We start from the raw sequence: 25,286 nt of genomic DNA on the forward strand, positions 1-25,286 counted from the left end.
TTGATAGGCAAAGATTGTGTTTATAGGAGCTTTTTTCTAAGTTTTTTTAAAAAATGTATTTGAAAATATTGTATATAAAGGAGAGACCCAGAGAGATCTTCCTTCTGCTTGTTCACATCACAGATGGCTGCATTGAGCAGGGCCAGGAAAGAATGAGGCCAGGAACCAAGATCTTCATCTGGATCTCCCACATTGGTAGCATTTGCCCAAGTATTTGGATCATCTTCCATTGCTTTTCTCAGGCCATCAGCAGGAAGCTAGATCAAAAGCAGAACAGTCAGAACATGAACCAGTGCTCATATGGGGTGCTTGTATTGCAGACAGCAGGTTTACTTGCTATGTGACAATGCTGGCCCTGCTTTATGGGAACTTCCAAATGAAATTTTGAAGTTGTATGCATTGTAGTTTGCATGTAATTCAACTTTCTGCCATACTTACTGATATATATCAGCATTTGATGTAGGACAAATCAGAAAACACAATGGCTTAACAAATAGCCATTTGATTTGCAGTTCAGACTCTGTGTTATGGGCTGCACTCAGCTGGGCAGTTCCTATGATCAGTCCAGGAGCAGAAATGAGAGTTTAGCCATTTGGGGAACTGATTGAGGCTTCACTTAAGTGTCTGGGGTTTGTGGTGAATCTTAGCTACATATTATCTCTTTTTTTTTTCTTTTTTGACAGGCAGAGCTAGTGCGAGAGAGAGAGACAGAGAGAAATGTCTTCCTTCCATTGGTTCACCCCCCAAATGGCTGCTATGGTCAGCATGCTGTGCTGATCCAAAGCTAGGAGACAGGCACTTCCTCCTGGTCTCCCATGTGGGTGCAGGGCCCAAGCACTTGGGCCATCCTCCACTGCCTTCCCAGGCCACAGCTGAGAGCTGGACTGGAATAGGAGCAACCGGGTCAGAACTGGCACCCCAACTGGGACTGTCACCTGGAATACCAGAACCGCGGGTGGAGGATTAGCCTAGTGAGCCACGGTGCCAGCCTACATACGATCTCATCAACAGGCAGGCCCCAGGGGTTTTCAGAAGATAACTGTCAGAAAAAGAAAATCTTGGAAGGCAAATACTTTACAAATTGTCTATTTCTGGGGCTGGTTCTGTGACATAGCAGGTAAATCACCGCCTGAAGTGCCAGCATCTCATATGGGTGTCTGTTCATGACTCGGCTACTCCACTTCTGATCCAGCTCTTTGCTACATCCTGGGAAAACAGTAGAAGATGGATCAAGTCCTTTGGCCCCTGCTCCCTTGTGGGAGACCTGAAAGCAGCTCCTGGTTCATATCTTTGGATCTACACAGCTCCAGCCATTGCAGCCATCTGGGGAGTGAACCTGCAGTTCAAAGACCTCTCTCTCTCTCTCTCTCTCTCTCTTCTCTCTCTCCTCTCTCTCTTCTCTGCCTCTCCTTCTCTTTGTGTAACTCTTTCATATAAATAAATATTTTAAGAAATTGTCTATTTCTATCACATTTCCTGGTATCTCATGAGGTAAATCAAGTGAAATGGTGAAATTCAGGGTCTTTTTTTAAAAAAAATATTCATTTATTCATTTATTTATTTGAAAGAGTTACACACAGAGAGAGGGAGAGGCAGAGAGAGAGGGAGAGCTCTTCCATCTGCTAGTTCACTCCCCAGTTGGCTGCAATGGCCAGAGTTGTGCCAATCCAAAGCCAGGAGCCAGGAGCTTCTTCTGGGTCTTCCACATGGGTACAGGGGCCCAAGGACTTGGGCCATCTTCTACTGCTTTCCCAGGTCATAGCCGAAAGCTGGATCAGAAGTTGGGCAGCTGGGAATCTAACCAGTGCCTATATGGGATGCCAGTCTGCAGGTGGCAGTTTTACCTGCTAGGCCACAGTGCCAGCCCCAATCCAGGGTTTTGTGAAGGGATGAACACAGGGAAAGGTGCTACTTGGAATCATTACTGGTAAAGTGCACTGCATTAAATATACATTATGTGTATTTGTTAACTTTCTTTGGTATAAACTTTAATAACAACATAATGTTTATCTCTGATAACCTTATTCATTTGAACACTCAACATTTCTTTTTACTTTTACATTATTATTTTACAAAATTTGTAGATAATGCTTTCGTTAAACCAATGATAACTTCTGTTTATTCTCTGCCACTTAATATAGGTGGGTGCGTTTTCCTATGTATTTCTATTTTTACAGGTTTATTCCTCCACAATGAAGTAGCTGTTTTCTTGGTTAATGTATTTATTATTCTATATTCATTCTATTATATCCTTTTTTCCCCCACTGTTCAGTGCAGAAGGAAACCAGAGTGTTTTTTTTTTTAAGATTTCATTTATTTATTGAAAGAGTTGCAGAGAGAGAAAGTCTTCTATCTGCTGGCTCACCCTCCAAATTACTGCAAAGGCCAGAGATCAGCCAATCCAAAGCCAAGACCCAAGAGCTTCTGGGTCTCCCATGCAGGTGCAGTGGCCCCAGGACTTGGACCATGTTCCACTGCTTTCTCAGGACATAGCAGAAAGCTAGATTGTATGTTGAGCAGGCAGGACTTGAACCAGAACCCATATGGAATGCTGGCATTGCAGACAGCAGCTTTACCCATTATGCCGCAGCGTTGGCCTCCAGAGTTTTCTTTGAACTCCTGCCATTCACCTTCTCTCCCAGGTATGATTCTGGGTCCTCCACATGTTTCTAAGAGGAAAGAAAATTAATATATCACCTGTAAGTGTTTTTTTTTCTTTTGTTTTTAATTATTGCCCAGCTTGTCAGTACTCATTTTAGGTGTTTAATGCTAGTTTATTTAATTTTTTTAAATTTTTTAAATTTATTTGAAAGTCAGAGTTACAGAGAGGTAGAGGGAGAGAGAGAGTCTTCCATCTGCTGGTTCACTCCTCAGTTTGCCACAATGGCCAGAGTTACACGGATCCAAAGCTAGAAGTGAAGAGCTTCTTCTGGGTCTCCCACATGGGTTCAGGGGCCCAAGGACTTAGGCCATCTTTTACTGAATTCCCAGGACCTTGGCAGAGAGCTGGATTGGAAGTGAAGCCACTGGGACTTGAACTGGCACCAATATGGGATGCCAGCACTGAAGGCAGTGGCTTTACCTGCTAGCCACAGTGCCAGTCCCAGTATACTAGTTAATTAAAATGGAAAATATGGGGCCAGCTCTGTGGCTCAGTGGGTTAATGCCCTGGTCTAAAGCATCGACATCCCATATGGGCACCGGTTTGAGACCCGGCTGTTCCACTTCTGCTCCAGCTCTCTACTATCGCCTGGGAAAGCAGTGGAAGATGGCCCAGGTCCTTGGGCCCCTTGTGGGAGACCCAGAATAAGCTCCTGGTTTCTGGCTTCAGATTGGTGCAGTTCCAGTCACTGCAGCCAACTGGAGACTGAACCAGCAGATAGAAGACCTCTCTCTCTCTGCCTCTCCTCTCTCTGTGTAACTCTGACTTTCAAATAAATAAATAAATCTTTAAAAAATTTTAAAATAGAAAAATAAACATAAAATTTGTTCTCACAGAATATACAGAAATGAATTATGAATTTGGCATGATTATGAAACATTACTGTCCTCTATAATAATGCAATTTGGTCTCTTTCTGTTGCTATAGCAAAATATATATTTGTTACATGAATTGAGTTGAAACTAAGCACAATATGCTACATTTTTGGGGTCATGTCTGAAACAGTCTACACACAGATGATGTACTGAACAGTGTTTTAGTGCTACCTATGAAGTAAACACTTAGCATTCTGTAAGAGGAAGAGTTACCTAGTGCTGGAACACAAATCAGTTAAGTTTGTTTTCAAATTGTTAGAGTGATGGAGTTCTTAATACCTTTGAGAAGCTGAATTGGATTCTGGAATAGGATAAGGAATGTGTGAAGAAAAGAATCTACTGGAGGCTCATTTATTTTTTAAGATTATTTATTTGAAAGGTGGACTTGCAGAGATTGGGAGAGACAGGGCGACAAAAGGACATATCTTCTATCTACTGTTCATTCCCCAAATGCCCACAATGGCTGGGACTGGGCCAGGCCAAAGCCAGGAGCCTGGGACTCCATGGGTCTCCCACATTGGTGGAAGGGTCCAAATACTCAGGCCATTTTCACTGCTCTTTCAATCAGATTAGCAGGGAACTAGATTGGAAGTGGAGCAGCAAGGACTCAAGTCCTCTGTTTACATGGGATGCCAGCATTGATGGTGGAGGCTTAGCCTGCTGGATCACAATTCTGGTGACTATTGCAGGTTCTGAAGCAAATCTCTAAGCATTTTTCTCAGTGAGTCACAAATGCAGATTGTACTGCAGACATTCCCAGGTTCTCTTTTTGGGCAAATAATTCCATTGCTTTCACTTTAATTATGTATAATGTTATTTCAAATGTTTATCATTTGAATGTTTTGGGCAAGTATTTCCATTGCTTTCACTTTGATTAGGTATAATGTTATTTCAATTGTTTATCAGTAGAATAATCATAGATAAGGGCAAAAGCTAATTTGTATTCTTTGTCTTACCTGTATTTTCTCTCTTACTTAAAAATATTTATTAGCTTGATAGAGAAAAAACTTGATGGACTGAGAGAGAGAGAGAGCTTTGTCACATTAATTCACTTCCTAGATAACCATACCAAACAGGTGGGGCAGGACTGAAGCCAGGATTGAGGAATGGAATCTAGGCCTCCTTCATTGGTGACATCACCATTGCTTCCCCAGGTTTGCATTAACTGGGAGCTAGAAACTAGAGCTGGCAATGGAAATCATAGACACTCTGAGGTGGCATCATAAACAACACTACACTAAATGTCTGCCCTGTCATTTAATATATTTTTTCTCTGACATTTTGGAAATGATATGCATGGTGTTTTCCTGGAAACTGTTTTCTGTTCATTCCCATTGTAGTTTCACTGATGGTTTCTTGCCTTTTTTTTCTCAATGCTTCTACATACTTCTCCTTTAACATTGCCCAGTCAAGAGTCAGTATTGCCCCTCTTCTAGCCTTCTGTGCAATTCCCCTTGAATGATGTGGCCTTTGTGATTTGAACCTCCTGTTTCCCTTCAGCTTGGACATTTCTCACAGCCTGTAGATCATGGGTTTGACTCTGTTGAATGCTCTGTGTGGCTTTCTAAACACTCAACAAGCCTAATGTGAAACCTTAGCCTTCCTTTTCTCCTTCATATCCATACACAACTGTCAGTGTTTATTTTGTGACAGAGTTAACATGTTGACTGGAAGTGTATTATTATAGGTGATGACAGCATTTGAAGACCTGGCTGTGTACTTTACGTGGGAGGAATGGCAGAAAATGAACAATGCTCAGAAAATCCTGTACAGAGATGTGATGCTGGAGACCTACAGTAACCTGTTCTCCTTGGGTGAGTGACACCCATCACACGCCCAGTGATAACATTTTCTTGCTATTTGACAAATAAGGGAACACTTTATAATGTTTAATATTGGGCAGGATTAGAATGTGAGTCCAGGAATAATCTGAATATCTATCATCTAACAAAAGATTGAAGTTGGAACATTTGTTGCATAGCTCCTGAACCAAGCTGTAGTCCTTTAAATAACCCAAGATGATGATTTCACAAAGTCTTACTTTGTTTCCATTAATAGGGCACTGCATTACCAAGCCTGACTTGATCTTCAAGTTGGAGCAAGGAGAAGAGCCATGGATGTTGGACGAATGCTTGAATCAGAGCCTTCCAGGTCAGTCTGCACATAACAGACAGGGTGGCCAAGGCAGAGTGTGCAGATGTTGACTGGTGTTCTTTCCATGAATTTTTCTCAATCCTTACTCCTGATGACAGCTGGTTTTGTGTATCAGACAAAGGCATTTACAGATACCAGTATCTTTCTAACTTTTGTTCTTAGTGAAGATGTTCTTTGATTAAAAAAAAAATCCAGTCATTTTCTGATGTTACTAAGGCTTTTATCTAGGTTTGATACATTCCCCCAATTCTAACTTGTCCTTCTCTACACATTCATACCTTTTCCTTCATGTACTTATTAGTTCCTTCAGTGCTTGTTAATTAGGCAACATACAGAAACTTATTTTTTTAAGATTAATTTTTCTTTTTTTTTTTTTTTGACAGGCAGAGTGGACAGTGAGAGACAGAGAGAGGGAGAAAGGTCTTCCTTTTGCCATTGGTTCACCTTCCAATGGCCACCATGGCCAGTGTGCTGTGGCTGGCACACTGTGCTGATCCAAAGCCAGGAGCCAGGTGCTTCTCCTGGTCTCCCATGTGGGTTCAGAGCCCAAGGACCTGGGCCATCCTCCACTGCACTCCTGGGCCACAGCAGAGAGCTGGCCTGGAAGAGGGGTGACCGGGACAAAATCTGGCACCCCGACCAGGACTCGAACCTGGTGTGCCAGTGCTGTAGGCAGAGGATTAGCCTATTGAGCTGCCACACCAGCCTGTTTCTTTTTTTTTTTAAAGATTTATTTATTTATTTGAAAGTCAGAGAGAGAGAAGAAGGAGAGGCTGAGAGAGAGGTCTTCCATCCACTGATTCACTTCCCAACTGGCTGTCATGGCTGGAGCTGTACTGATCTGAAGCTAGGAGCCAGGAGCTTCTTCTAGGTCTCCCATATGGGTACAGGGGTCCAAGGACTTGGGCCATCTTCTACTGCTTTCCCAGGCCATAGCAGAGTGCTGGATCAGAAGTGGAGCAGCTAGGACTTAAACTGGTGCCCATAAGTGATGTTGGCACTGCAGGTGGTGGCTTTACCTGCTATGCCACAATGCCAGCCCCCAGAAACTTATTTCTAACTCATTGCTCAGATTGAATTCCTAGTCATGATTTTGCCCAGGCATAGAACTTGCTCAGGACTGAATCAATAAATGTGAACTCTCTCTTTCTTAGTCTCTTTCTTTTTTTTTCCTCTGTGCCTCTCAAACAAATAAGAAAATTATAGTCTGTTGGAAACATTTGAGGAGTGAGCCTACAGTTGGCAAACCTCTTTTTCAGTCTGTCTTTATCTCTCATTCTGTCTCTCTGACTCTCAAGTAAGTAAATAAGTAAATGCTAAAAGATGGTCATGTGGCTGGTGCTGTGGCACAGTGAATTAACACCCTAGCCTGAAGCACCAGCATCCCATATGGGCACCAGTTCAGGACCCAGTTGATCCACTTTCGATCTAGCTCTTGGCTATGGCCTGGGAAAGCAGTAGACGTCCTTGGACCCTTGCACCTGAGGGAGACCCAGAAGCAGCTCCTGGCTCCTGGCTTCAGATCAGCACAGTTCTGGCCGTTGTGGCCAATTGGGGAGTGAACCATTGGATCAAGACCTTACTCTCTCTTTGCCTGTCCTCTCTCTGTGTAACTCTGACTTTCAAATAAATAAATAAATCTTTAAAAATAAAAGATGGTCATGAGTAAGCCTCTGTGCAGTGACATCAGAAATTATGAAGCTAGGAATGACACTGTGGTGCAGCGGGTTAAAGCTCCAGCCTGCAACACTAGCATTGCATATGGGGGCCAGTTCCAGTCCCAGCTAGTCCTCTTCTAACCCAGCTCTCTGCTAATGCACCTGAGAAAAGAACAGAGGTTGGCCCAAGTCTTTGGCCTCCTGTACCCGTGTGGGAGACAAGAAAGACACTCCTGGCTCCTAACTTCATTTTGGCCCAGCATTGGTTGTTGTGCCCATATGGGGACTGAACCAGCAGATGGAAGACTTCTCTCTATCTCTCTCTCTATAATTCTAGCTTTCAAATAAATAAAGTAAATCTTTGAAAAAAAGAAATCATAAACTAAGCATAAACTTATAAAACATGAAAATAAGTGATCCTAGACTCACCAAGAAAGTAATGAGATTTTGAGACCCAAGGTCAAGTAGCCTCGTGGGGTTATGTTGAGTGGCTCAGATTTCTTGAAGGGTGGAGTTTGAAGTATGATTTCTCTCTTATTTTTCAGTATCATTGAGAAATAAGCAAACAAAAAGATAAGAAAAGCATAGGAAATGAAGCTTTCAGTGAAAATAGGAGGCAACTGATCAAAAGCCTCCAGAAATTCAAATTATCACACAGGAATGCTTCTAGAAAGAATTTAGAGGAGGTAACCAGCACTGATGATTTCAGAATGAGTTAGAAAACACTTTTCAAAGAAGATGAGCACATCCCGGTTTGCAGAAACAAATTCTTCAAACTGATTGGGAGTGTTTAACTAAAGTGGTATATTGGGAATTTTCTGTTCCTGTTGTACTTCTGAGAAGCTGAAGGTGTTGGGTGTCCTTAGGAATTTGGGGAAGCTGTCATAGAGTAGAGACAAAGTAGTTTTTCATTTGAAAAATCCCACAAATGATGTTTACCTAGGAAGACTGAGCATGAGACACTCAGACATTCAAATCATACTCTTTAAATGTTGTCCTGCTTGAAGTGCAGGCACATTTCACTCTTCTCCACCTGCAAGTAAATGATCAGTGAAACTTTTTCATGTTTATGGTTGAGATATCAGAGAAGCAAAAAGCATACAATTTTTATAAAAATAAACTGGAGAAAAAGCACAGGGAGAAAAATGGTTGCTAGGTAGTGGGTGAATATTTTTATTAAATATTTGTCCATTGTTTAAAATATTTTATAGTTATTTCATCTTTGTGAAAAGCAGAGTGATAGTGAGAGAAGAGAGAGAGAGAAAGAAGTCCTCTATTAGCTCACTTCCCAGATGCCTGCAACACTTAGGTCTAACTAGTCTGAAGCCAAAACTCTAGAATCCCTCTAGTCTTCCCTGGTTTCTCACAGGTTCCCAGGCACATGAACCATTATTTGGTTCCTTCCAGTTTACATAGGCAGAGAGCTGTACTGAAAGCAGAGTAGCCAGGGCTCAAACTGACACTGTTTTGAGACGCAGGCATCCCACACACCATAGCACAAATGTCATTCTACCATCCTTGACAATTTCCCATAGTAAAAAGGATCATGTTTGAACATTGGGAAACCTCATGGTATATTAATCTATTAAGGAGAAAAAACATATAATGGTCACAAATAAGTACCTCATACTGATTTTGTGAAAATCTTATGCCACTTGGATAACAAGTAACTTCATTCCCTTTACATGAGTATGCCAGGAGAAACAGTTACATGTGATTCAGTGACATGATTGCTTTTTTCTCATTTCAGTGGGCATGAAAAGGGATGACCTGATTAGGATCAACCAGGAAAGTCAGGACAACAATCTGAATCAGGATTTTATGAAAAATAACAAGACATCAGCTCTCAAGAGAATAGAATTAAGAAAAACACTTAGTTTAAATTCAATCCATGTTCCAACACTGATTATTAAAGAGGGAATCTATTCAGGACTGAAGCCTGAGGAATGCAATAAATGTCACACTGTGTATCCCCCCAGTGGGCCTGATCAACTACAGGCTGGAGAGAAATTTGATAACACTAAGATACCTGGAAAATCTCTCCAGTTCTGTGAGCCTCTTAGTCAGCATGACAAGATTCACATCATGAAGCAGCCATTTGGACCCACTGGACAAGCAAAAGTCTTCACAAGAAAGATGTTCTGTAAATCTGAGAGGTTTCATATGGCAGAAAACTGTAATAAATCAACTGTCACTTTTGGAAAAGCAACGCAAATAGAAAAAGCTATCCATGACAATTCTAGCCTCAATATGCATCAACAAACTCACGCAAGAAAGAAATTTTATAAGTACATTATGTATGTTGAACCTGTCATTCACCAGTCACATCTTGCAATAAATCAGAGACTAAATACAAGGGAAAAACTTTACACGTATAAACCTTGTGGAAAATCACTCAGTTTTAATTCACCTTCTGAATGTAATGACTGTGGAAAAGCCTTTGGACAAAAGTCAGTCCTCAGGAAACAACACAAAATTCACACAGGGGAGAAACCTCATGAATGTAGTGACTGTGGAAAAGCCTTTACACAAAAGGCATACCTCATAAACCATCAGCAAATTCACACCAGAGAGAAACCTCATAAATGCCTTCAATGTGGAAAAGGCTTTCTGTGGAAGTCACACCTCACCATACACCAGAGAATTCACACAGGGGAGAAACCTCATAAATGCGATGACTGTGGAAAAGCCTTTAGACAAAAGTCACACCTCATCGTACACCAGAGAATTCACACAGGGGTAAAACCTCATAAATGTAATGACTGTGGAATAGCCTTTGGAGGAAAGTCAGAACTCATCATACACCAGAGAATTCACACAGGGGAGAAACCTCATAAATGTAATGACTGTGGAAAAGCCTTTGAACAAAAGTCAGAACTCATCATACACCAGCGAATTCACACAGGGGAGAAACCTCATAAATGTAATGACTGTGGAAAAGCCTTTGGACGAAAGTCAAACCTCATCATACACTATCTAATTCACACAGGGGAGAAACCTCATAAATGTAATGACTGTGGAAAAGCCTTCGGACAAAAGTCAGAACTCATCAGACACCAGCGAATTCACACAGGGGAGAAACCTCATAAATGTAATGACTGTGGAAAAGCCTTTACACAAAAGTCAAACCTCCTCTTACATCAGCGAATTCACACAGGGGAGAAACCTCATAAATGCAATGACTGTGGAAAAGCCTTTAGACGAACGTCAGACCTCATTATACACCAGCGAATTCACACAGGGGAGAAACCTCATAAATGTAATGACTGTGGAAAAGCCTTTGGACAAATGTCAGGCCTCTGGAAACATCAGCGAATTCACACAGGGGAGAAACCTCATAAATGCAATGACTGTGGAAAAGCCTTTGGACAAAAGTCAGAACTCATCAGACACCAGCGAATTCACACAGGGGAGAAACCTCATAAATGTAATGACTGTGGAAAAGCCTTTGGACAAAAGTCAAACCTCATCATACACCATCTAATTCACACAGGGGAGAAACCTCATAAATGTAATGACTGTGGAAAAGCCTTTAGACAAAAGTCGGACCTCATCATACACCAGCGAATTCACACAGGGGAGAAACCTCATAAATGTAATGACTGTGGAAAAGTCTTTGGACAAAAGTCAAACCTCATCATACACCAGAGAATTCACACAGGGGAGAAACCTCATAAATGTAATGTCTGTGGAAAAGCCTTTAGACGAAAGTCGGTCCTCATCATACACCAGCGAATTCACACAGGGGAGAAACCTCATATGTGTAATGACTGTGGAAAAGCCTTTGGACAAAAGTCAGAACTCATCACACACCAGCGAATTCACACAGGGGAGAAACCTCATAAATGTAATGACTGTGGAAAAGCCTTTACACAAAAGTCACACTTCATCATACACCAGCGAATTCACACAGGGGAAAAAACTCATAAATGTAATGACTATGGAAAAGCCTTTACACAAAAGCCATACCTCATAAACCATCAGCAAATTCACACCGGAGAGAAACCTCATAAATGCCTCCAATGTGGAAAAGGCTTTCTGTGGAAGTCAGACCTCATAGTACACCAGAGAATTCACACAGGAGAGAAACCTCATAAGTGCAATGACTGTGGAAAAGCCTTTGGACGAAAGTCACACCTCATCATACACCAGAGAATTCACACAGGGGAGAAACCTCAAATGTAATGACTGTGGAAAAGCCTTTGGACGAAAGTCTGACCTCATCATACACCAGCAAATTCACACAGGGGAGAAACCTCATAAATGTAATGACTGTGGAAAAGCCTTTACACAAAAGTCAAACCTCCTCTTACATCAGCGAATTCACACAGGGGAGAAACCTCATAAACGTAATGTCTCTGGAAAAGCCTTTAGACGAACGTCAGACCTCATTATACACCAGAAAATTCACGCAGGGGAGAAACCTCATAAATGTAGTGACTGTGGAAAAGCCTTTGGACTAAAGGCAAACTTCATCATACACCATCAAATTCACACAGGGGAGAAACCTCATGAATGTAATGACTGTGGAAAAGCCTTTGGACTCAAGTGATAGCTCATATTACATTAGAGAATTCACAAAGGGCAGAAACCTCATTAATGTAATGACTGTGGAAAAGCCTTTGGACAAAAGTTAAACCTCATAATGCACCAGAGAATGCACACAGTATTGAAACTTCATGAGTGTAATGACTGTGGAAAAACTTAAATTCCAACTCCAAATGCATCAGAGGATTCACCCAGGGAAATAACCTTATAAATGTAATGACTGCAGAAAAGCCTTTTTTTCTATAAGTTATACTCATATCAAAACCATTCACACAGGGCAGAAACCTTGTGAATCTAGTAAGTGTGGAAAAGCTTTTATAAATCATATGTTATAAATCATAGTTCATGTCACACCAGAGAATTCACACTTGGGAGAAACTTTATGAATGCAATGACTGTAGAAAAGCCCTTGGCAGTAAGTCACATCTCAGAATGCATCAGAAAATTCACATGAAGAGAAGCCTTTTGGACATAATGACTTGGAAAGCTTTTTCCCATAATTCAGCCTTCATTGCACATCATCTAATTCATATGGGGGAAAACACTTTGGATATAATGCATATGGAAAAGCCTTTATCCATAAGTAACACCTCATAAAACATTAGAATTCACATGGGGGAGAAACCTTATGAATGGAATGATTGTTGGAAAACTCTGCCAAAATCATACAATATAACATCAGAGAATTTAGTACATGGTGTAAATCTTGTAATAAATGTGGGAAAGCCTTTTGTCAGAAGGAATACCTCATAACATGTAGATCAAACAAGGGAGAGAACTTAAGAATATAATGAATGTGAAGGACTTTTTCCAAAATCAACATAACCATGTGACGGAGCCTTTTGCTGGAAATTACATCCCATACAATAGGCATTCCCATAAGGAAGAAAGGTTGGGACCAGCGCTGTGGCACAGTAGGTTAAAGCCCTGGCCTGAAATGCCAGCATACCATGTGGGCACTGGTTCTAGTCCCAGTTGCTCCTCTTCTGATCCAGCTCTCTGCTATGGCCTGGGAAAGCAGTAGAAGATGGCCTTGCACCCACATGGGAGACCCAGAAGAAGCTCCTGACTCCTGGCTTTGGATCCCTGCAGCTCCAGCCATTGCATCCAATTGGGGAGTGAACTAGTGAATGGAAGACCTCTTTCTGCTTCTCTGTCTCTAACTCTTTCAAATAAATAAAGTAAATTGTTAAAAAATGAAGAAGTTCAGAAATATTATTAGTGTGACAAAAAGCCATTTGTCAGAAATGGCATTATACATCAGAAAATTCACACAAGGGGTTTCTTAGGAGTGTAATGAATGTGGAAGTATATTTTCATAGAATTCTGGCTTGCATAAATATGCAACTCAAAAAAGGTGATATCCTTCAAGTGCAATAGACCTCAAAAAACCATAGCCAGAAATTAAACATCAGGCCGGAGCCATGGATCAATAGGTTAACCCTCCACCTGCTATGCTGGCATCCCATATGGGTGCCAGTTCTAGTCCCAGCTGCCCCTCTTCAATCCAGCTCTCTACTGTGGCCTGGGAAAGCAGTAGAAGACAGCCCAAGTGCTTGGGCCTCTGCACCCACGTGGAAGACCAGGAAGAAGCACCTGGCTCCTGGCTTCAGATCAGTGCAGCTCTGGCCATTGTGGCCATTTGAGGAGTGAACCAACAGAAGGAAGACCTTTAACTCTGTCTCTCTCACTGTCTATAAGTCTACCTGTTAAATAAATAAAAAATTTAAAAAGAAAAACAAGAAATTATACATCAACTAACACCAGAGAATTCATACAGTAAAATGTCAATTTAATGAATGTGAAAAAATTTTTCTGCCATTAATCAATTCACATGAAGAGACTCCAAAGTGAGAAAACATACATGCATATAAAAGTCATGTACCATACGTCACCTCTCAATGGTTACCTGACAACTCACAGAAAGAAAAAATCCTATGACTGTATTGTAATGGGAAATACCTTTATTATTAGGCAAACTTCCACAAAACATAGCAAGATTACAGAGAGAAGTCCCTGAAATATAATTTGTCTGGAAGAATTCTTTGGTGGAATCACACCTTAGTGAGTATTGGGCAGTTTTCATGATGAATTGTGACAGAGAGTGGTAACTGTTTTTCAGAAATTTTTCTCTCATACAACCTGAACTTTTGGTTTCTCATTATTGTGAGTGGGATCAAGTATACACACTGAACTGTGCTCTCTTGTGTAAATTTTGTTAATAAATATTTAAAAGTTGAGTAACAGTTATTTCAACAGTTATTTGGAATACCATCTTCATGAATTACAGTTATTTGTTTTATAGCTGCTTTTTTGGCCACCCAGGATTCTTTCCCCACATTATTGTAGTGCAAGCCAGTGATGTGACCATAGGCATATCAAGTGACACATGTTCCAGCCATAATAGTGTACCCTGGCTCTGGATAATAAGTGTTGTGTGCAACACAAGGGAATGAGTGTGTGGTGACATATATACCCATGAGAAATTTCAACTTATCTGTGTGCACATCTGGATTAGACTCCACTACCCAAGGTCTATTTGAATATGCAAGTAGATGTTGCCACACACATTACCCTCAATCTTTAAAGGGACAACCTCAAACCCTATAAGTTGCCACACTCATCTGAATTTTCCTGTATTACTGAGTGCATAATGCCTTTTTCATTCATGATGCCACTTTTCCATGCTTTTTCATTCTATTCCTAATTGCCTTGAGACAAGAACATGGAATGAAGTCTATCCATGTGGTACCCATTGCAATAGAGAAGCAGGAGCATAAATGTAGTATTTTTTTTAAAAAGATTCATTTATTTGAAAGTCAGAGTTATAGAGAAACAGCAGAAGCAGAGAGAGAGAATTTTCCATCCAATGGTTCACCCCTAATTGGCCACAATGGCCAGAACTGTGCTGATCCAAAACCAGGAGCTTCCTCCAGATCTCCCATGTAGGTGCAGGGACCCAAGCACTTGGGCCTTCTACTATTTCCCAGGCCATAGCAGATAGCTAGATTGGAAGTGGAGCAGCTGGGTCTTGAACCAGCACCCATATGGGATGCCAGCACTTCAGGTCAGGGCATTAACCTGCTGTGACACAGTGCTGGCCCCTGTAGTACACTTTCGTATTAATTTAATTTATAATTTTGTATAACCTTTTTTTGTTGCATTATTCCCTGCTCCTGCAGGTGACCCTCATTTTTATTGAAAATGTGTGTTTTTATTCCTTCTGATTTACAAAGTCCTTTCTGGATTAATATAAATCTGATTTACATTCAGTTAGTTCCTCAGGATACCCACAGGAGGAACACTTTTCCTAGGTTGCTTGGCTATCCCATGATAACAGGGCTACAAATGCTATGATGCATCTAGCTGCAGTAGCTCTTTTATTTCCCATCTAGATATTAGCTGTGCAACTAATCCATTCCAGCTCCATTACTACCCATAGGAAATAGCTCTTCATCCCTGTTTAAGTCCCCACAGCTTCTTACAAGTGTTCATCAAATTAAATCTTATTATAAACAGATTTAATAGAAAATGAATGATGTAGCCGCTGGTAGTTTCAGTGAGGTTGAATGATTTGCTGGACTGCTGTTTTGTCTGGGTTATCTTTCATATTACTTAGAACTAATTTTTCACAATATTACTTGCCTGAGCACTTTTTCCTATGCTCCCAGCTAAACAGGTGTTTGAAGACTAGATTTAATGTTAATTCTCGCTAAGGACAGAGGTCCCACATTGAGAGCACAGATCCTTATGTGGTCCTTGGGACATAGTGAATAGTATACCCACTTGATTTAGTACTCAGGCACTGGTCTCCATTGAAGAGAAGAACTGAGCTGAACAGAATATAACTCCCTTCTGATTAAAAAAAGAGATTTACTATGCCAAACCTGGGTGTGTCACCTTAGGCATACCCTTTACCCTTGAAAACTGAACAGAGCTCTCTGGCCACACCCACTACAAGCCTCTAGAGATTCAGTGAAAGCAGAAAGTCCATTTATCTACAGTTATAATACAATGATAAAAACTGCCAGGAAAAAAAAAAAAAGACGAGTATTTCCACAAATGCGAAATGCAAGAATCCAAGAAGCAAGAATAAGGAAAACATCATCATGCTCCCAAAAGAACATGACATTTCAATACTAGGTCATGAAGATGATGAGAGAAGAAATGCAAGAAATAGAACTCAAAAATTTGGTCATAACATTACATAGAAGTAATCAAAGGAAATGCACAAACTACTGAAATCCATGAAGGACATGAAAGAAGATCTCTCCCACGAAGTAGAAATTATCAGGAGGAATCAAGATGAAATGAAGAACTCAACAGAACATGAAACTGAGATATTGAAAAGAAATCAAAATGAAATGAAGATTTCAATACAACAAGTAAAAAATGCAGTGGAGATCCTTAAAAATAGAATCAGTGAGGCAGAAGAGAGTATACCAGACTTAGTAGACAGAGTACAGGAAAGTATGCAGTCAAACCAAACACAAGAACAGGAGATTAGAAATCTAAAAAAGACTGTTGGGAATCTACAGGATACTATAAAAAAAATAAGACCAACATTCTGGTTCTAGAAGTTGCTGCAGGCATGGTGAGAGAGAAAGGATTAGAAAGCATTTTTAGTGAAATACTAGCAGAAAACTTTCTGGGTTTGGAAAAAGAAAGAGACATCCAAGTACAGGAAGCACACAGAACTTTGAATAGACATGATCAGAAAACATCCTTGCCATGACACATTGTAATCAAACCGCCACAGTGAAACAAAAAGAAGATTATAAAATGCATAAGAGAGAAACATCAGATTACTCTCAGAGGATCTCCAATTAGACTCACAGCAGACTTCTCATCAGAAACCCTGCAGGCTAAGAGAAAATGGCAAAATCTAGCCCAAGTTCTAAGAGAATAAAGCTGTCATCCCAGATTATTATACCCTGCAAAGCTCTCATTTGTGAATGAAGGTGAAATAAAGACCTTTCATAACAAACAGAAATTGAAAGAATTTGCCACCACTTGTCCAGACCAGCAAGATTTCTTCTTTTTATTCCACTGTGGCGGATTTTATTTTTGTACTATGACTCTGTAGATAAGTGGACTTTCTGCTTTCACTGAATCTCTGGAGGCTTGTAGTGGGTGTGGCCAGAGAGCTCTGTTCAGTCTCTGGTGTTAAGGGTGTGCCTCAGGTGACACACCGAAGTTTGGCATGTTAAGTCTTATTTCTCCTTTTTTTAATCACAAGGGAAGTATATTCTGCTCAGTTGGGCTCTTCTCCTCAATGGAGACCAGTGCCTGAGTACTAGCCCCAGTGGGTATAATATTTGTCTGCTCTGTCCAAAGAACCACACAAAGGATCTGTGTAGTCCTCAGTATAAGTTCAGATTCTCCAGAAATGTCTCTCATCAGGTAACCAGGAACCCCCAAGCTTGTGGCCTCTCCCACTGAGAGTGCTCAAAGTCCCAGCTACACTGCGAGTCTTCCCACACACCCTCAGTTTTTTATTTTTTCAGTCTTGCTTCAGAAGTTTGACACAGTCACAAGTTCCTGGTTTCCTGTTATTTCTCCCTACCAGCATCAGGAGTCTCCACTCGGCTGCTTGCCTTGTGCAGACACAAGCTGCAACAGCTGTTATATATATCCAAAATGGTTCCTGCTCTATCAGCTTGCATGCCTTTGTGAGGTGATTGGAGAGAGAGAAACATGTCTGTACTATGCCTTTTTTTTTTCTCTCCTCTAGTTTGGCTGGCACACTTTCCCTCGAAGATTTAAGCCTCATTCCCTCTAGGTTCCTGCCACTTTTTTGCCAGTGGCTCAGGCTACTGTGTTCTTGTCTCACCTCACTTTCCAGTTCTGGTTCATAGGCTCTCACCTGTTGGAGTCATGAGCCGTGGGAACCATGCCCTCCATGTGGGTCCACCGTGTCCCTCTCATGTCAGTAGAATTTCCTCTGTCATTTTTTCCCTAACTCTTCCCTGAGACTACTCTATTTCCACTTTTTTGAAACTATCTTCTCCTGCGCTAGAGCAGTAAGCTCCCTCCCTACTCTACCATCCAATTATTAACGTATCTCTATATGATTATGACTGTTTCTTCCAAATTACTAATTTATACACCATATAATCAAAATTAAATGCCTTTCATGGAATGTATATATATTTTGTCATTTACTACTATCACCTGCATGTGTAATGAATAACCCAATTTGTGACATTCCTAACACATGGAAATGATGGGTACCATGGTTTGGTTTATAATTGTGTGGTCATCAACTCACTCTAAATGCTGGAAGTTGTCCAAGCAACTGTCATGTGTATAGGATTTGAGTACATTGCAGTGCCAGCACCCTGATGGTCATCAGCATAGGATACATTCTTAATGTTACTAGATGCTCCTGGAACTGTAAATTATTTTCTGATTGTGGAAATTTTCCAAACTGCAAGTCTGTATCATACTGTAATTTTTCCAGTTTATTCTGGACTGTTTTTTCACCAAATATTCATCCACATATTTATTTTTAAATTATGGCTCACATTAAAATACTCATTGTTACTAAGGGCAAGGCCAAGTTTTAACTTCCATGTGCATCAGGTTTCTATTTTTTATTTTGTCTTTCATTTTATTAATTTCATCTGAGTATGTCAATATCCACATGGAAAGCAATCTTAGCACTGCCAAGGTATGATTCTTTTGGGCACTTATATTTTCATATCATGAGTGCACTAAATAATGTTCAAGTTGTCTTAGCAACCTCCATCTTTATGGCCTATCAAATAATTTTAGAACATTACATTCTTTTACACTTTCAAGGACACTTTTTTATAGCTTCTTTATATTTCGAGAATCAAAATTGTCATAATCTTTAAAATTTCCATGCATTGGGTCAAGACAATTTTATCTTGGTTTTAAAATTACTGAATTCAATGGCATAAACTTTCTTTGATTTAAGAGAGCACACATTTTCTGTATTTAAATGTGTGTTTTGGGCTATTTTTATTAATATCTCTTACATCTCCTTGTAACCTTATTCCTGCTTCTACTAAATTTACCATTTGTACACACAACTGTCAATATATTGAAATGAATACATTTCTCTATTTTTCATGTTGATTCAAATTTATCATTACCACCTCAATCAATAATAACCTAATTTGTGCCAATTCTAGTGCATGGAACTTCAGGCTACCATGATTTACTTTAACATTGTAAGGCCATCAAATTCTGGAAGATGTAAAATTTTATTTTCACAGTATATGAGAACAATTTAGGGCCAGTTCCATCACTCACTAGCAGGAGATTTCATTCTTCACCTTACAGACATTCATGGAACTTGAAATTAACCTTTAATTATGAAAATTTAAGTAAATTTTTAAATTTACTGGAGTAACTCTTTTGCACAAATATTTGATTCTAGGCCAATCCTAGCTCTGTGAATCTGTGGCCATGGTGATTTCACATTTATTGTAAGATCATCATCACCCCCAACATTCTGTAAGTTGCTCTGGAAACTGTCAGGTACACAGTGTCTCAGGGCCATTTTAGCCAAGGTTAATAATTCTTTCTCCTCAATGTAATATATATATATATATATATATGAATATATGTAACATATATAAAATACATATATTTTATACCTAGATAAATTTGCCTCTGTGTGTCTAGATACTAGTATATTTCCTGAAAATTATGCGGGAAAATAGTGGGATCTTAATGTGATTTTTATCCCAGAATTATGTATGTTTATTTAATTTTAGAGGTTGGTAGACTTGGAGACACAGAGAAACAGAGATTATGAGCTACAACTTGGTGGCTTACTCTTCATTCTTGTAATGATCAGAAACTGGATTATTACAGAAATCTGAGCTATTTCTGATCATAAATACATTAAAAAATTTCAAAATGTTGCTCTATATATTTATGTTACAAATTATATATATGTACATTTATATTGTAATGTCATAAATTAAACACACATATATATATTATATATAAACACCTTTAAAATTCTCCTTGTTATTGGTATAATTTTTTGAATTTTAAATATTTCCTTTTAAAATTTTAATATAAGTTTGATATTTCATATATACAGACTAATGAATGTAAGTGACACTTCCCCTGATACCCTCCCTCCCACACACACTCCAACCCTTTCTCCTCTTCCCTCTCACATTCCCACCTAACTTTTACAAAATCGGTTTTCAGTTTACTTAATGATTGTATAGTTAACCCTACACTAAGTAAGAGTTCAACAAGTCAGCAAATAGTATGAAGAAAAAAAATAAATTAAAAAAAAATCACTTCCTCAATGGAAGAGACAAGGGCTCTAAACAATCATCAAATCTCAAAATGTGTATCTAACTCCAATACATTACATTTTAGGTACTCTATTAACTACCTCAGATCAGGGAAAACATGATAACTGTCTTTCAGGGACTCGTTTATTTTACTAAGTATAATGGTTTCCAGTTTCATCTATCTTGTTGCAAAAGACAGGGTTTCTTTTTCTTTCTTTCTTTTTTAGTAACTGAGTAGTACGCCATAGTGTGTATATACCATAATTTTCTTATCAAGTCAACAATTGATTGATATCTGGATTGTTCCCAGATCTCAGCTATTGTGAATTGTGCTGCGATGAACATGGGGTTATAGATAACTCTTGCATATGCTAATTTCTTTTGGTTTGGGTAAATTCCAAGGAGTGGGATGGCTGGATCAAATGGTAGGTCTATAATCAGATTTGTAAGATAGCTCCATACGGTCTTTCACAGTGGCTTGCACCAGTTTACATTCCCACCAACAGTGGACCAGGGTAACTTTTTTCCACATCCTCATCAGTTTTGTCATTTGTTGATTTCTTTCTTTCTTTCTTTTTTTCTTCCTTTTTTTTTTTTTTTTGACATCAGAGTTAGGCAGTGAGAGAGAGAGAGACAGAGAGAGTCTTCGTTCCATTGGTGCACCCCCCAAATGGCCCCTATGGCTGGCACACTGCAGCCAGCATGCTGCGCTTATCTGAAACCAGGAGCCAGGTGCTTCCTCCTGGTCTCCCATGCGGGTGCTATTCTTTCTTCCAAATTATGGGATTTGATTCGATGCACCAGGTCTTAAATTTAAGGTTTTATTTCTGACTTTTGAAGAACCAAAGAGACAGATTTTGTGTTATTTTAAAGTAATCTATTATGTTCTCTTAATGCCTCTTAAGTTCTAATTGTGTAAAACAACTGTTTTAAAGGAGTTATGATTTGATCAAATCTGATCTATACTCTGTCATGATGTTAAGGGATCTTACTTCAACCAGATATTTTAAGCCTTCTTATCATCTTTTACAGGCATTCAAAAAAATCAAAGTTCCAAAGAATTTGGACTTTGATATTTCCAGTTAGGTTCCTGGAAATGTCAAAGGATATATGTTTCTCATCTTGGAGAGACACCAGCTATTAGGGTTATATAACAGGTATTGTTAAAATGTGAAGTCATGCTAAATTTTAAGTTTCAATAATATAAAATGCCACTGATACAAATGTCTGAAAGTTAAAAAGTCTAATGATCTTGTGTTACTAGACATGATGGTTATCTTAATGAAAAAGGCCCAGGGGCATAAAAGAATTAAATGTTTTGTAAAATCTTACAGGTGCTTTTGAAAATACTGTGTAAAGTAAGCAAATACCTGTTGTTGGTTAATGAATTTATCATTTGAAACATAGATTTTTTTAACTTTTATTTAATGAATATAGATTTCCAAAGTACAGCTTATGGACTACATTGAATTCCCCCACCCCCGATGACTTCCCTCCCACCCACAACCCTCCCCTTTCCCGCTCTCTCTCCCCTTCCATTCATATCAAGATTCATTTTCAATTTTCTATATATACAGATCAGTTTAGTATACATTAAGTAAAGATTTCAACAGTTTTCACACACATAGAAACACAAAGTGAAAAATACTGTTAGGGTACTCGTTATAGCATTAAATCTCAATGTACAGCACATTAAGGACAGAGATCCTACATGAGGAGTAAGTGCACAGTGACTCCTGTTGTTGACTTTACAAAATGACACTCCGTTTATGGCATCAGTAATCTCCCTATGCTCTAGTCATGAGTTTCCAAGGCTATGGAAGCCTTTTGAGTTCTCCGACTCTTATCTTATTTGGACAAGGTCATAGTCAAAGTGGAAGTTCTCTCCTCCCTTCAGAAAAAGGTACCTCCTTCTTTAATTGCCCTTTCTTTCTACTGGGATCTCACTCACAGAGATCTTGCATTTAGGTGTTTGTGTTTGTTTGTTTGTTTGTTTGTTTTGCCAGAGTGTCTTGGCTTTCCATGCCTGAACTACTCTCATGGGCTTTTCAGCTGGATCCGAATGCCTTAAGAGCTGATTCAGAGGCCAGAGTGCTGTTTAGGACATCCAAAATTCTATGAGTCTGCTGTGTATCTCACTTCCCATGTTGGATTGCTCTCCCCTTTATTTATTCTATCGGTTAGTATTAGCAGGCACTAGACTTGTGTATGTGATCCCTTTGACTCTTAGTCCTTTCATTATGATCAATTGTGAACAGAAATTGATCACTTGGACTAGTGAGATGGCATTGGTACATGCCACCTTGATGGGATTGAACTGGATTCCCCTGGTATGCTTCTAACTCTACCATTTGCGGCAAGTCAGCTTGAGCGTGTCCCAAATTGTACATCTCTTCCCTCTCTTATTCCCACTCTTATATTTAACAGGGATCACATTTCAGTTAAATTTTAACACTTAAGAATAACTGTGTATTAATTACAGAATAAAACCAGTCATATTAAGTAGAACAGACAAAATAAAAATTCTTAGAGGGATAATGTGTTAAGTTGTTCATTAACAGTCAGGGCTATGCTGATCAAGTCACCGTTTCTCATAGTGTCCATTTCACTTCAACAGGTTTCCTTTTTGGTGTTCAGTCAGTTGTCACCGATCAGGGAGAACATATGATATTTGTCCCTTTGGGACTGGCTTATTTCACTCAGCATGATGTGTTCCAGATTCCTCCATTTTGTTATAAATGACCTGATTTCATTGTTTTTTACTACGGTATAGTATTCTAAAGAGTACATATCCCATAATTTCTTTATCCAGTCTACCGTTGATGGGCATTTAAGTTGGTTCCCGGTCTTGGCTATTGTGAATTGAGCTGCAATAAACATTAGGGTGCAGACCGATTTTTTGTTTGCCAATTTAAATTCCTTTGGGTAAATTCCAGGGAGTGGGATGGCTGGGTCGAACGGTAGGGTTATATTCAGGTTTCTGAGGAATCTCCAGACTGACTTCCATAGTGGCTTGACAAGTTTGCATTCCCACCAACAATGGGTTAGTGTCCTTTTTTCCCCACATCCTCGCCAGCATGTATTGTTGGTAGATTTCTGAATGTGAGCCATTCTAACTGGGGTGAGGTGAAACCTCATTGTGGTTTTGATTTGCATTTCCCTGATTGCTAGTGATCTTGAACATTTTTTCATGTGCCTGTTGGCCATTTGGATTTCCTCTTTTGAAAAATGTCTATTGAGGTCCTTGGCCCATCTCTTAAGTGGGTTGTTGGTTTTGTTTTTGTGGAGTTTCTTGATCTCTTTGTAGATTCTTTTCATTCACCCTTTATCTGTTGCATAGTTTGCAAATATTTTTTCCCATTCTGTCGGTTGTCTCTTCACTTTCCTGACTGTTTCTTTTGCAGTACAGAAACTTCTCAATTTGATGCAATCCCAATAGTTGATTTTGGCTTTGACTGCCTGTGCCTCCCAGGACTTTTCCAGAAACTCTTTGCCTGTGCCAATATCTTGAAGGGTTTCTCCAATGTTCTCTAATAACTTGATGGTGTCCGGTTGTAGATTTAAGTCTTTAATCCATGTTGAGTGGATTTTTGTGTAAGGTGTAAGGTAGGGGTCTTGCTTCATGCTTCTGCACGTGGAAATCCAGTTTTCCCAGCACCATTTATTGAATAGACTGTCCTTGCTCCAGGAATTGGTTTTAGATCTTTGATCAAATACAAGTTGGCTGTGTATGTTTGGGTTGATTTCTGGTGTTTCAATTTTGTTCCATTGGTCTATCCATCTGTTTCTGTACAAGTACCATGCTGTTTTCATTATGACTGCCCTGTAGTATGTCCTGAAATCTGGTATTGTGATGCCTCCAGCTTTGTTTTGGTTGTACAAGATTGCTTTAGCTATTCGAGGTCTCTTGTGCCTCCATATAAATTTCAGCACAATTTTTTCCAGATCTAAGAAGAAGGTCTTCAGTATCTTGATTGGTATTCCATTGAATCTATAAATTGCTTTTGGGAGAATGGGCATTTTGATGCTATTGATTGTTCCGATCCATGAGCATGGAAGTTTTTCCATTTTTTTGGTATCCTCTTCTATTTCTTTCTTTAAGATTTTGTAATTCTCATCGCAGCGATCTTTAACGTCCTTGGTTAAGTTCATTCCAAGGTATTTGATTGTTTTGTAGCTATTGTGAATGGGATTGATCTTAGCAGTTCTTTCTCAGCCATGGCATTTCTTGTGTATACAAAGGCTGTTGATTTTTGTGCATTGATTTTATATCCTGCCACTTTGCCAAACTCCTCTATGAGTTCCAATAGTCTCTTAGTAGAGATCTTTGGATCCTCTAAGAAAAGCATCATATCATGTGCAAAGAGGGATAGTTTCACTTCTTCCTTCTCAATTTGTGTTCCTTTAATTTCTTTTTCTTGTCTGATGGCTCTGGCTAAAACTTCCAGAACTATGTTAAATAGCAGTGGTGAGAGTTGGCATCTCTGTCTGGTTCCTGATCTCAGTGGAAATGCTTCCAACTTTTCCCCATTCAATAGGATGCTGGCCATGGGTTTTTCATAAATTGCTTTGATTATATTGAGGAATGTTCCTTCTATACCCAATTTGCTTAGAGTTTTCATCATGAAAGGGTGTTGAATTTTATCGAATGCTTTCTCTGCATCTATTGAGATACTCATATGGTTTTTCTTCTGCAGTCTGTCAATGTGGTGAATCACATGGATTGATTTGTGAATGTTGAACCATCCCTGCATACCAGGGATAAATCCCACTTGGTCTGGGTGGATGATTTTCCTGATGTGTTGTTGTATTCTATTGGCGAGAATTTTATTGAGGATTTTTGCCTCTATATTCATCAGGGATATTAGGCTATAATTTTCTTTTTTTTTAACTTTTATTTAATGAATATAAATTTCAAAAGTACAGCTTTTGCATTACAATGGCTTCCCCCTCCCATAACTTCCCTCCCACCCACAGCCCTCCCCTTTCCCTCTCCCTCCCCACTTCCATTCACATCAAGATTCATTTTCAATTCTCTTTATATACAGAAGATCAGTTTAGCATATATTAAGTAAAGATTTCAACAGTTTGCACCCACATA

At 39.4% G+C, this 25,286-nt stretch overlaps 1 protein-coding gene and 1 long non-coding RNA gene across 2 annotated transcripts; both read left to right on the top strand.

Moving 5' to 3' along the window:
• Positions 1-5,221: 5,221 nt before the first annotated feature.
• On the top strand, positions 5,222-5,902 carry LOC138843429 (uncharacterized). Its single transcript, XR_011378131.1, has 2 exons — positions 5,222-5,351; positions 5,596-5,902. It is a non-coding gene; the product is annotated as an uncharacterized lncRNA (long non-coding RNA).
• Positions 5,903-8,984: 3,082 nt separating this feature from the next.
• Positions 8,985-12,036, top strand: LOC138843428 (zinc finger protein 585A-like). The gene is given in 2 exon segments (XM_070047287.1): positions 8,985-11,524; positions 11,526-12,036. Coding segments are annotated over 2 exon segments (2,796 nt in total). The 5' UTR covers positions 8,985-9,104; the 3' UTR covers positions 11,902-12,036.
• Positions 12,037-25,286: the final 13,250 nt, after the last annotated feature.

This window comes from Oryctolagus cuniculus, chromosome 8 (assembly GCF_964237555.1).
Source record: "Oryctolagus cuniculus chromosome 8, mOryCun1.1, whole genome shotgun sequence".
NCBI classification, from domain to species: domain Eukaryota; kingdom Metazoa; phylum Chordata; class Mammalia; order Lagomorpha; family Leporidae; genus Oryctolagus; species Oryctolagus cuniculus.